Source organism: Simochromis diagramma, unplaced genomic scaffold, assembly GCF_900408965.1.
Source record: "Simochromis diagramma unplaced genomic scaffold, fSimDia1.1 OVJJ01000105.1, whole genome shotgun sequence".
NCBI classification, from domain to species: domain Eukaryota; kingdom Metazoa; phylum Chordata; class Actinopteri; order Cichliformes; family Cichlidae; genus Simochromis; species Simochromis diagramma.
This window is the reverse complement of record NW_024386771.1, coordinates 332,122-346,072: the sequence shown is the minus strand read 5'-3', so window position 1 is coordinate 346,072 and position 13,951 is coordinate 332,122. Positions and strand designations below refer to the sequence as shown.

General features: G+C 42.0%; 1 protein-coding gene across 3 annotated transcripts in view; it reads right to left on the bottom strand.

Annotated features, from left to right (window-relative positions):
• LOC120738117 (protein NLRC3-like) overlaps positions 1-13,951 on the bottom strand; it is a 281,780-nt gene that overhangs the window by 123,167 nt on the left and 144,662 nt on the right. For all 3 annotated transcript variants that reach the window (XM_040039200.1, XM_040039192.1, XM_040039183.1), the window contains exons 4-8: positions 13,704-13,782; positions 12,638-12,863; positions 10,704-12,501; positions 10,150-10,323; positions 7,944-8,117 (exon numbers count right to left, since the gene is read on the bottom strand). In XM_040039200.1, the coding sequence (XP_039895134.1) occupies positions 7,944-8,117; positions 10,150-10,323; positions 10,704-12,501; positions 12,638-12,863; positions 13,704-13,782 (2,451 nt within the window). The remainder of the gene's footprint in view (positions 1-7,943; positions 8,118-10,149; positions 10,324-10,703; positions 12,502-12,637; positions 12,864-13,703; positions 13,783-13,951) is intronic.

Here is a 13,951-nt window from a genome sequence, read left to right as displayed (position 1 = left end):
TTCTAAGGTGCATTTAAAACCCAGGAGGGCATGGAGCTACCTGCCAGAGAGCAGCAGGTAAGCGCATGGTCCCTCCTGCTGGCCCTCAATGTCTACGTGTATTTAACATTGAGAGGTGGGCAACGATGCCAGGGGTGGGGTGTACACCCTGATGGTACTTTGGATTCCGTGTATCGTGCCCACCCCAAGATCCTATATGTATGTGTAATGAGAGTGTGAGTAATGTGAATGTCTAAGTTGTGGGATAAAATTGAGGCAGAGGCAGCCAGAAGGGGACGGGGGGGGGGGTAGCCTCCTCTGCACCCTGGTGACATACCCCTACTCCAAGGTCCTGCATGTGTGGGTGGTTGTGGTGGAGCGGGAAGAGGGAGGCAGCTGGAGATGGGGAGGGAAGGAAGGGAGGGGCAAGTGACCCCTCCCTGGGGCCAGCTCCCCCGCTGACCCCAGTAGGCACCCCCATACTCCGCGACCCGCCAGGGAAAGGGGGCCCAGGCCCATCCAGACCGGGGACCAGTGCAGCAGCGCCTCCCGGCCCCACAGAGCCCAGGACAGTCCACCCAACCCCACCACAGAGAAAACTGCACCCACCCCACCATCCACTCATCTTCCAGACTACATAAGACAATAGACGCCCAGGCTGAGATCTTCCTCCACCTCTTCTATATCTCCCCTTCCTGCAGAGAGAGTTCCTGAAGAGAGGAAAGCTCCTGCAAGATGTGACAATCTCCCCCACCAGTTGAAGATATCATAATAATATCAGTTTCTCAACATAATACTCCATACTTAATATTGAGTATACACCCATGAAATTCACCCATCTAAATCATCGAATTTAGGTGTTCCAATAACATTCATTGCCACAGGTGTTTAAAATAAAGTACCTAAGGGAAGCATGCATGTTAGAATAGTTGAAAAACCTAGTATCATTGTAAATGTGGCATCTTTATAGGATGTTCAAAAAGTCCAGGAAAAAAAAAATCTTAAAATAAAGATGGAAGCATTAGGGAATTTGTGTGAGGTTGTTTTTCAGGATTGGGCTCAACCTCTTGGTATCGCCAAAATTAGCACTTTATGCTTCAGTATGCTAAGACATTTTGGACAATTTATGCTGCCAACATTGTAGGAAAGGTTAGGGGAAGCCTCCTTCCTTTTCCAACATGACTGTGCTCCAATGCAAAAATGAAGTTCAGTAGCCTTCCACACCCAAACCACCAGAGACCCATGCCTCCAGCTGGCCCAGGAGACGTGGATGAGTGAGTCTGGTGTCGAAGAACTTGACTGGCTTACACAGGGTCCTGAAGTCAACCCAAGAATGGTAAATGGTAAACAGACAGATTCTTTAATAGCAATTTTCTACCCTTCCAAAGCAGTCAAGCTTTCCTCTTTAATTAATGGCTTTCTAATTAACCAACATAACACAAATATTTGGCATACAACTTGGGGATCCAGGGATCAAACGACCGACCTTCCAATCAGTAGCTGACCTGCTCTACCACCTGAGCTACAGCCACTTCCAAAAAAGGAAACACCTTTTGGATGAATTAGATCGGAGAGATTGATCCAGGCATTTCCCTTCAGCATTAATGTTTGACCTATAAAATAAACAAATGGAAGGATGCTGAAAAATTCTCACAAACACATTCCTAAACTTTTGGAAAGCCATCCCAGAAGAGTTCAAGTTATAGTGGCAAAGGTGGGCTGTCGTCATATTCAACTCGTGGATAAAAAAATGGGATGTCACTCAAGTTCATATGCGTGTGAACATAAAGGAGTGAATACTTTTGTCAGTAAAGTGAGGGAGAGATACACCCCTTCTGTCTTTCTCCCTGTATTAGTGTTTAGGTGCCTTTTTTCCCCTCCTTGTGTTTTATTCCATGTTTCCCCAGCCCGTTATGTCTATGCTCTCCCTCGTGCCCCTCAGTGTTCTCTTTCTTCCCCTCCTGTCTGAGTCTCGGTGTATTTCCTGTTTTACTTTGAAGGTCTGTCTTATGTTAGTGTATTGTATTTTGCTTCCTTGGCTGTATCCCAATTCAGGGTCTGCAGCCTTAAAGGCCGCATTTTAAGGCCGATTACGTCACCGCGACGCGACGAAGGCTGTCCCAATTCGAAGGCTGCTCAAAATGCGGCCCTCAAATGCGTCCTTAATTTCCCTGAATTTTAAGGACGTGGCGGTGTAGACTTCGTGGCCCAATATATCCCAGAATGCATAGCGCGGTGGTGGGTGTGGATAATTTTGCCGAAAAAAAACGGCGGATGAGGGGCGCCCGAAGAGTAAACTTTAAGTAAGTACTGAATATTATGTCACTTATTTATGTGCAAATGTTTAATAAGAAAGAACATTAAACATTACTGTTGGCCACATGTCGGCAAAGTTATGTGACATAAGTGACGTTTGTACTAACTTGGTTTTACAGCCTTTACCTTAAAATATACGCCGTTCAATAACTGAGCTTAATCTTACAGAGAATGATCAAAGCTCATGTAGAAACAAACAAACAAATGAACAAAAGCTTTTCTCCTTCATTTCTGTCAAACAAAGCTGTATGACATGTTTCCAGCTGTTAGTATCATGGTTGCTAGGCAACCTGGGCAGCGCAACAGAGGCTAGAGCGTCCCATTTCACAAGCCTCGCACTTCCGGCCTTAGCTGTCTTTAAGTACGCGACCCTTGAGGATCATTGAGGCTGCGTACTTTAAGGCTGCAGACTGGGATACAGCCCTTGTCTCATCTTCCCCAATTAGTCCCAGCTGTGTTGCCACCTGTTCCTCGTTCCCTCATGTGCCTGCCTGTGTATTTATAGTGTGTGTCATCTCGTGCTCGTCGCTGGTTCATGTGTTTTTTCCTGCATCATTTCCCTGTGTCTCCCTGCATCTTGGTTTCAGGTTTCTAGGTTTCAAGTCTGTCTTTGGTTAGTTTTTCCCAGTATAGGTTTTCCTTGGGTTCTGTCCTTAGGTGTAATAAAGCTCACTCACATCAGAAGCTGCCTGCATCTTAGGTCCTTTATTAAATCCCACACGGTTTGCCTCGTGACAACATGTCCTTTTACACATTTGCCTGGATTTTTCTTTCTGGCTAAGAAAAACTGGTTGCTTTGGCTGTGTGTAGATTTTGGGGGTCTGAATGACATCATTATAAAAGAAAAATACCAACCTACACTCATTAACTTTGCCTTTAGTCTCTTCAGGGGGCCTTGGTTTTTACCAAATTGGCTCTGTGGAGTGCCTATCACCATATGCAGATGCAGAAGGGACATGAGTGGAAAACGTGTCCCTTTAGGAAACTTTAAATGCCACTTGGATCAACTAATGCCCCTGCTGTCTTCCAAGCCCTAATGAATGAGGTGCTCAGGAATTTTCTGAACATTTTAGTCTTTGTTTATCTTGATGATATCCTCTGTGTTGCAGCAGCTGCTAGAGAATCAGCTGTATGTGAAAGAAAAGTGCCAAACAGTGCAAATTACATGCTCCTTCAGTCTCATTCCTGGGCTATAACTTGGCAGGGGGATAGACGAAGCTTGATCCGACTAACATCACAAAAGCAACTCTAGCGATTCCTCGGGTTTGCTAACTTCTATCAACGGTTCATCAGGAACTTAGAAGAGGTGAGATGAGTGAGGGGGGCAGCAACTAGGCTGGGCAATGAGCCTGACATTGCATTTAGTAAGTTAAAACAATTATTCTCCTCCACTCTCATTTTAATTCGCCCAAACACCAACAAGCAGTTCAAGACATGGGTGTAATCGAAGTTCTGTTCTCTGGAAGTTCTGAGGATCTGTGCTCTAGTCTGAAGACAGAAATTGGAAACACTGGGAGAATGATGGAGACACACACAGCACAGCGGCGTTGTACAAATGAAACATACAAATAAATATACAAACAATTCAAACATAATGCGAGCAGGAAATAAAAACTAGATGCACTGACAAGGGCCATGGGACTGCCAAATTAAAACAAGAAACATGAGAGAAACACAAAGACGCAGAGAACACACTGAGACAGAGACACGACTGACTTGGAGATATAGAAGGGACATGGGGAGAAAAATAACTAAACAAGGAACACTGGGAAGGCAAAGGAAAAAAAACCCTAGGAACTAACACTAAACACAATCATCCCACATAGCAAAATTGATCTGGCCCACACAACGTGCTTACACATGGCACACATACTGCAAAAAATGACAGCCCTTTGGTAGGGATGGGTACCGGTATCGGTTCTGTCATAAATGGTAGTAACCAGACCGAAAAGCAGCGCACATTTCGGTGCTTTTTTTTTTCCTGTGATGTCATACACTTTAGATTCTAGCCAATCACTTTACATTTCCGAGGATAGTAGGCGGGCCCAGGTAAGTACATCCTTTTAGAGCAGAGCTACAGATTAAAAATGCCCAAGGCGAAGTGGTCAAAAGTCTGGCTGTACTTCACAGCAAAAGATGCAAACTCAGCAGCGTGCAACAAGTGCTTTAAGGTGATACTGTGATACTGTGCAAAAGAGGTAAAACCTCGAATCTGATGAAACACCTGGCGACACATAGCGTTTTTTTTAAAAACCGAGAAATGCGCCGTATTTGATAGCTTGCTGCGAGACCTCACACCGTGCACATCCACTGCGGGTGTGGTGCCTGTTATCAGACCCGGAGTTTGCAACATCCCCCAAAAACCCCAAGAGTAGAGTCCTGGCCCCTAGCCCTGTCAGTGTAGCAGAAATAATGAGAATGATGATGGCAGCAGCAGCCATTCTTCTCTGAGTGAGTAGCTTAATGTTGTTCGTGTGTAATTTACATTGAGTAGGCTAACCACGTTATTACATTAATGCATGTAAGGTGAACTAGCTAACATTATCATAGCTACATGCGGCTGTCTTCTTGTTTGATGGCAGATACTCCCTTCACCCTGGCCAAAAAGGCTAAAATGACCAAAGAAAAAGTGGGAAACAGCTAAACATGAGAGGTTTTTGGACAAAGTTTGTGTTTTTTTCCATTGTTTAAGCACTGCTTCCAGCCAAGAGTGATACCATATATGGCCTATAGCTGCAGAAAAGGCTAACATTTACAAAAAAAACCCAGCTGAACATGAGAGGTTTTTGGACAAAGTTTGTGTTCTCCATTCTTTAAGCACCGGTTTGAGCACCGTTTAAGCACCGGCACCGTTTCAAAAGTACTGGTTTGGCACCGGTATTGGATAAAACCTAAACGATACCCATCCCTACCCTTTAGTGGCCCTCATCAGATTTGCCAGAGGAGGCCCAGACATGGGCCAGCACAAGGCCATTTACAAACACAGTGCTGGTCCTGTGCTGGCCCAAAACAGTTTCAGCTCAGCTCTACCTTCTGAGTATACAGTCACCCAGAGGTAAACATGAGTAAACCCTAACTAGGTTTTTGTATAAAGTGTACACTCACAATTCTGTCAAACCTGCATTTGAAACTTTGGCTACCACAGCAGTATAGTATTGCAACATGGCATTTGGGTCTTCTAACTAAAATAGGAAAATAGGAACATAAATAGTGTCATCATTGTCAGACCTGGCCCACTTCTGGTCGATATACACCCTGCCATGACACCAGTCAGTCAGAAGTGCCAGTTTAATGCCAGATCTGGCCCAGGCTCATAGATAATGGGTTTATGTGACCCATTTTCTATGAGCCTGGGCCACATAAACCAAACCACAATCGAGCCAGATATGGCATGCCATCACATATAAAGTGCCATCTATGCCACGCCTGGCCCATATCTGGATGATGTTCGACTTACCATGCCAGAAGTCAGCCAGCAGTGCTGGCTTGACACCAGATCCGTGCCATACCTGCATGCTATGTGGGATGAATCATAATAAATCAAAACACAAATACTGTGTCACCAGACCCAGTAGCATGAAAACTAGTCTCTTTTCTGTCTAAACTCTAATTAATGCATCTTAGCACCCGGTATTCAAAGAATCGAATCTAATCTAAATCAAGGTCAAAACTGTCACTAAATAATGAGCTTGTCATGGAATGCACATATTATAGTTGTTTAACCCTTTAAAGCCGGTTGGAGCGGGCATGCTCTGTTTTGCGTAACTATTTTAAAATCCCGGTAGCACTGCAACCACGTAAGCTAGCGCAATAATTTTTTTTGCATATAAAACCGGAGGAGTTGTACTTACATGTTATGCCATCAGCTCGTCCTAGGTTTCCTTCCACATACAGCTTTGTAAAAACTGCATAAAAAGCGCTTGCAGCAACAAAAACATAATATTCCAGAAACACGCTTTACCGATCCGATCAGCTGTTCGTAACATTTCCTACGTTGGAATAGACGTCAGCGCGAATTTTTGCATGTCCGCCATTACCTGCCCGAAAAGGGAAGTGACGTCATTTTCGCGGAAATGTAGTTTTTTTTACCATCAGGGCCTCATCAGCCTATACTGGTGTTTTTAAAAGTTATCTTTGACTTTATGACTTTCTGTCCGCCAGAGCTTATATTATATTTTTACATGTTGTAGTGCAATTTTTGGGAGCATTTCAAGTTGATATATATCAATACAACCATTATAGCCCAGATTTTAATAATATGTATGCATTAAGTGCATAGTAATTACATAAATTGCAAAAAAGTGCCATAAACTACAAAAACATTTAAAATCGTTTTTGTTTTTTTAACATATATTTCTAGTTAGAGAAATTTAAGAGGCGTATCCCTCAAAACTGTAAATACAAAAAAGTTGCACAAAATAGTTTCCCACCACAGGAAATTTATTTTAAGTGTCTTCACAGTTTTATTTTTGAAATACACCAATTTTTATATACTGCAGGAGAAACCAAAATAAATATTATAATGCAAATTTCGCAAAAAACAAACAAACAGCATATGCATCAAAATAAACTATCTCCAGCAGTGCAATGAGTCCTAAGCATCCCAAAAACGACACAGAAAGTCATAAAGTCAAACATAACTTTTAAAAACACAAGTATAGGCTCATAAGGTCCTGATGGTAAAAAACTACATTTCCCCAAAATGACGTCACTTCCGGTTTCAGGCAGTTCACGGCGGACATGCGATAGTTCGCGCTGATGGACGTAGGAAGTGTTACAAACAGCTGATCGGATCGGCAAAGCGTGTTTCTGGAATATTATGTTTTTGTTGCTGCAAGTGCTTTTCATGCAGTTTTTGCAAAGCTATATGTGGAAGGAAACCGTGACCTGGGAAAAGCTGATGGCATAACATGTAAGTACAACTCCTAGTACAATTATGCAAAAAGGAGCGTGCCCGCTCCGACCGGCCTTAAAGGGTTAATATGCCAGGCAGGGAGTGTCATGGAACAGACATATTATAGTTGTTTAAGAAGTGTTACTACCACCTAGTGGTAACTAAGCAGAATGTCTTTTTTGTAGAGGAAGTGGTCTACAGGAAGTAGTGTGGTCTTTAGCTGCTGCAGTAAAAACATTTGTAATCTGATGGCAATCTCTGCAATCCTGCTGTTAAAGTCCACAATATCGGCTTCATCCGTAAGTTCCTATACATTTAATGTGTATTAGTAAGTTTTGACACTATTTTGAGTTAAATCACATGGAGGCAGGTAGATGCTTGTATTTTTTTCAGCAGATGCTTAATTTGTGGTCATGTATCTTTCATTAGAGCAATGTTAGAGAATTTATTTTCATCATTGAATCCTGCCAAACACAACAAGCAGCCTGTTTCTTGGAGGATGAAGTGCTGGGAATAAAGAATGTTAAGCTAGCTGTATAGCTGAAATTACGTTGCCTGCAACAAACTTTAGTGAAGACAGCATAGAGCTATAGCCAGTTAAAATTATTGTTCCTGGGCAAGTTCTTGGTGTCCCAATTTGTAAGTATCTCTCAATTTTCTTGACAAAGTGGACTAATGTTTCTTTTGTGAGCATAGGAAAAAGGGAAAGAAATGTTCCCAGCTCCTCCTCTTCTATTAGACATTCTCCTCATACCTGAGAGTGTCTAGTCTCCAGGATGGATCCATCAATCCTGCCGACAGCAGTTTTATTCCTGAGTCTCCAGGTTGATTGTAGCTCAGATCTAGCTCTTTCAGATGAGAGGGATTGGAACTCAGAGCTAAAGCCAGAGAAGTACAGCCTTCCTCTGTGATCAGACAGCCTGACAGACTGAAAATACACCAAACAACAATTCATCAATAGACAGCTCTCTTATGTACTTCATTTTTTTTCTCATTTTCTTCAGTTTTCTTTTGCTTTATTTATAGTGGGCGATCGTGGCTCAAGAGTTGGGAGTTCGCCTTGTAATCGGAAGGTTGCCGGTTCGAGCCCCAGCTTGGACAGTCTTGGTCGTTGTGTCCTTGGGCAAGACACTTCACCCGTTGCCTACTGGTGGTGGTCAGAGGGCCCGGTGGCGCCAGTGTCCGGCAGCCTCGCCTCTGTCAGTGCGCCCCAGGGTGGCTGTGGCTACAATGTAGCTTGCCATCACCAGTGTGTGAATGGGTGGATGACTGGATATGTAAAGCGCTTTGGGGTCCTTAGGGACTAATAAAGCGCTATATAAATACAGGCCATTTACCATAGTGAGACAACTACAACTATAATATTTGTTGTCTCTTTTTTTTTTAATAATCCACATCTACTTTTGAAAACTCTAGGAACTATATGTAGTTCGTGCATAACTGTACATTTCTGTATCAAATTGATATCAAGGAAAAAAAGGGCTTGTTTTTTTTCTAAATTCATACCAATAACAATACAGATGCCTTTAACTAATGAGTGCAGTTCATAGATCAATCTGGCCTAATATTAGGAACACCTACACATATATTTGGTTGTTTCCCTGGCATACAGCTTGAGGTCATCGATTTGGAAGACGTGGTCATTAACTGCTCCATTCCATGACTGGCATCTGTAGCCAGCTGTTGATGGCAGAATGCAGAACAGGAATGGCTGCCATGCTCATATTGTTCACGTGCTGGTAGCAACGCACCCTGGAGGTTTCATGTGAAAACAGCTGATTTATTCTACTGGCTTCTTACTCTCTGATATGCTTCTTTAGGCAGTTAGCTTATCATCAGGTAAGGCCTTATTGCTTTGTATTTCAGGGATGTCTTTGCTGCAGTTCTGATAGTTGACAAACTTTCCTTTATGGTTCATCTTGGCCTCTATACCCCTTCATGGAGGGTAATTCTCCTTGTGGATGTTTGTCTTGTAGCCAAAAATTTCAAGGATCACTGTTGATATGGTGTAGATCTGTTGATTGGTTTTTAGTGTTGGCCGTAGTAGAGATTGTCCATTAAGATGCACTCACATTTTCTAGTAAACTTTCTACTCCAGTCCAGGTTTTCAGCAAATGATTCCTTCAGATTGTCTGTGCGCAGGGTAAACAGACTAAACTAATTTAATACTGGATGCTTGTTATCTTTGGGTCTGAGTTGGCACTGTATTAACAACAGACTTGATTTCTTCTTGAAAATTACTGCATGGGTCCACAACCACATCAGGACAGTGCCACCTGAGATTTCTGCAGATTCTTGGAAATTTTTTCACTAGAATTAAAAAAAAAAAAAAAAAAGTCTTCCCAACTTCAGTTGTTCCATAATTTGTAGACACAGTCTTGTTGATTTTTGTATCTGGACATAGCATTTTCAGTCCATGTCACTCATCCAAGTTTTTTAGTCTCCCTAACTTTACAAGTAGTACATTTGCAGAATTACTGTTTGACAAGTTAACTCTTTTTGCTGGATCACTAATCAAGACTCTACTTGTGTTTTAGAGCCCAAAATACCAGGTGACCTCAGGAAAAATCACTGACAAATGTGTCTCAGCATCTCTGTGGATGTATGTACAATATACTTTTTTTTTGGCAATCTAGTTAAATGCCAAATGTTGCTTTCTCCTATTTTTCTACAGTCCTATCTCAGCCCTGACTTTAAGGTTCATAACAATAAAAGGAAACTAAAATGCTTTGAACACAAATGGCCCTAAATCTCTGAATGATCATTGCCTAAGTAATTTATACAAACAAATCTAAAACAGAATTTGCACATCAAACATTTTTAGATAGCAAATAAGAATCTCATCATGCATGTAAAATGTCAAAATGTAATTTTACATTTTTCTAAAGTTTAGCTGTACATGCAATAATAATTATCCAGAAATTCTGACTTTTTGAATTAAAGTGGAAAAGTTTGCTTACCTGAGAGTTTCCAGTGTACAACACAAACTCTGCAGTCCTGTAGAGAGCATCTTCACTCCTGAGTCGTGCAAGTTGTTGTTACTCAGATCCAGCTCTCTCAGATTAGAGGACTGTGAGCTGAGAACAGAGGTCAGAGCTTCACAGCTTCTCTCTGAGAGGTTACAGCCACCAAGTCTGAAACACAATAACATTTCTGACAAAAAAATCCACTATGGTTTACCTAAAACCTATTGTTGTCATCTGAGACTGAAGATGTCACTTGAATGACAAAACGTCCCTCCCAGTGAGACTATTACGTCCATATGAACAGAATCAACTTTACTTTAAGATTAATTCAGTAATTGAGTATGAATACTTGTCTGTTTCTCTTTGTTAATCCTGCATTAGATTGGTGAAAAGCCCAAGGTATACCCTGACTCCCACCGTTAAGGGTGATTGGATAGGCTCCAGCACTTCCACCCACTCTACACCTCGTGACCCGATAAGTAGGAGAAAATGGATGGATTCTCCGTTAAGTATTTTGAAAATGAAGGGATGAGCACAAATTTACTTACAGTGCTGTATTTGAGTTTTTGACCACTGGCAGCAGCCTCAGAAAAGCCTCCTCTGAAGCTGAGTAATTCTTCAGGTCAAACACTTCCAGATCTTTTTCTGATGACAGTAAGATGAAGGCAAGAGCTGACCACTGAGCAGGAGACAGTTCATCTGTGGACAGACTTCCTGAACTTGTGTACTGTTGGATCTCTTCCACTAGAGAAAGATCATTCAGTTCATTGAGACAGTGGAACAGATTGATGCTTTTCTCTGCAGACAGATTCTCACTGAGCTTCTTCTTGATGTACTGAACTGTTTCGGGATTGGTCAATGAGCTACTTCTTGTCTGTGTCAGCAGACCTTGTAGGAGAACCTGATTGGTCTGCAGTGAAAGACCAAGGAGGAAGCGGAGGAACAAGTCCAGGTGTCCATTTCGACTCTCTAAGGTTTTGTTCAAAGCACTCTGGTAGAAGAATGTAGGATCTATTGTTTTAAATTTCTGGGAAGTTTTTTGTTCTTCCAGCAGATTGAGTCCAGAGTTGCTGAAGGTCAGATGGACATGGAGAGCAGCTAGAAACTCCTGAACACTCAGATGGATGAAGCAGAACACCTTGTCCTGGTACAGTCCTCTCTCCTCTTTAAAGATCTGTGTGAACACTCCTGAGTACACTGAGGCTGCTCTGATATCGATGCCACACTCTGTCAGGTCTGATTCATAGAAGATCAGGTTTCCTTTCTGCAGCTGATCAAAAGCCAGTTTTCCCAGAGATTCAATCATCTTCCTGCTCTCTGGACTCCAGTGTGGATCTGTCTCAGCTCCTCCGTCATACTTGACCTTCTTCACTTTGGCCTGAACTACCAGGAAGTGGATGTACATCTCAGTCAGGGTCTTGGGCAGTGGTCCTCCCTCTCTGGTTTTTATCACATCCTCCAGAACTGTAGCAGTGATCCAGCAGAAGACTGGGATGTGGCACATGATGTGGAGGCTTCGTGATGTCTTGATGTGGGAGAGGATTCTGTGGGCTTGCTTTTTATCCCTAAATCTCTTCCTGAAGTACTCCTCCTTCTGTGGGTCAGTGAACCCTCTGACCTCTGTCACCATGTCAAAACATCCAGGAGGGATCTGATTGGCCGCTGCAGGTCGTGTGGTTATCCAGAGGCGAGCAGAGGGAAGCAGTTTCCCCCTGATGAGATTTATCAGCAGCGCATCCACTGAGGTGGACTTTCTAGGGTCAGTTAGGATTGCAGTTTTGTGGAAGTCCAGAGGAAGTCGACACTCATCCAGACCATCAAAGATGAACACAACCAGGAAGTCTTCAAAGCTGCAGATTCCTGCTTCTTTGGTTTCAGTAAAGAAGTGATGAACAAGTTCCACCAAGCTGAACTTTTCCTCTTTCAGCACATTCAGCTCTCTGAAAGTGAATGGAAATATGAACTGGATGTCCTGGTTGGCTTTGTCTTCAGCCCAGTCGAGGGAGTATTTCTGTGTTAAGACTGTTTTCCCAATGCCAGCCACTCCCTTTGTCAGCACTGTTCTGATTGGTTCATCTTTTTCATGTGAGCCTTTAAATATGTCTTCATGTCTGATTGTAGACTCCAGATTGTCTAGCTTCTTAGATGCTGTTTCAATCTGTCTGACCTCATGTTCATTATTAACCTCTGCAGTCCCTCCCTCTGTGATGTAGAGCTCTGTGTAGATCTGATTCAGAAGGGTTGGGTTTCCTGCTTTAGCGATCCCCTCAAACACACACTGGAACTTCTCCTTCAAAGTAGATTTAAGTTGATGCTTAGTCCACTCAGCGTTCCTAATTAAAGTTCCTAAATGAGTCAATAGACAAAAATATCAATAGGAATTATTATATGCACATATTTTCAATATATATGTGTATTTATTGAATCAATACTAGAACCCCAGTTTATCTAGCAGCTTAAATTATTTCAGAAATCCTCTTACTGCTCTGCACTTCATCAGCCAACTCCTCCTGCTTCATTCTCCTCAGGAAGTTCAGTATGATGTTTACTAATGATTCTCTACTGTCCTTATGGCATTCTTCCTCACCCTTGAATGCCTGGTTATTCTCCGTTTGACTCTGTGAGCATTCTGCGTAATCTGGATTCAGAACCTTCTGTATCTTTTTAAGTTCTTCTTTTACAAAAGTGATCATTTTTTCTTCCAAGACCTGCAATGGAATACTTCCTGAATGAGGGTGGGGAGGTGGGCCATAGATACTGAGAGACAACAGAGCAAAATGCAAGTGACAAGAGGTGGAACAGAGACACGAAGTATTTGTATAAATGAGAGTGCAGAGAGAAGCTTAGAAAAGAGAAGCATCATCAGAAGTTTCTCAGCTTAAGCTCACCACTGACCGTAACTACAAGGACAAATGAAAGTTGGAAGCCTTAAAAGACAGGTGTCTTTCTATTGAAACCAAACTGGTCTCTGATTTAACAGGAGAGGATCTTCAGAATTATTCATCTCATTCTATTGTTAGAAACTTTAGGAACCAAAAGTAAACCTGCAGTTTGCGAGTGAATTGGTTGATATAATAAGGAAATATGAGCTCTTAAATGAAAGATATGATATTCAGCTAATGTCAAGGTTATGTGACATCTCACCTCTGCCACATGTTAATTACACCCTGATGCAACCACTGGGTTGAACATTTTTGCAACCTCTGTTTTACAACCAACTGTTCACAGTAAAGGCTAAATTCATAGAAAGCAATTCAATTATGTGTAATATCCAGAGTCCTAATGAAATCCAAACCTTGACTTCTTTTAAAAACTTGATGAAGACATTTCATGAAGCACCAAGGAATATTTTTTTCTATAATTCTTACTAATTAGCTAGAAAGAAGCTAATTTTTAGCTAATAGTTTACTGGGCCCTACAAACAGAGCCAGCATTTGACATGTATTTGCATGACATATAATTATGTCATGCAGTTTAGAGGAGGCAGAGGTCTGTCAAATACCCCTGCCTCCTCATCCAACAAAAATAGTTGTTGTATATGTACAGACCATAAATATGGAGTCCAGCTGTGTTTGATGCTGCTGGGCAGCCTGACCACTGGGAAGCTCTGAGCTCTCCTGGTCCACTCTGTGGAGGCATCATGAAGATGAAGAATAATAATAAACATAACCAATTAGTCAAGATGCTGGTCCTTGACATAAAAAATAATAATAATAATAGTAACAAAAAAGCAATAATTTCTAAAGTGTGTCTATGCTAATGCTAGGGCAGTTCTCACAAGATATCAGAATCTATA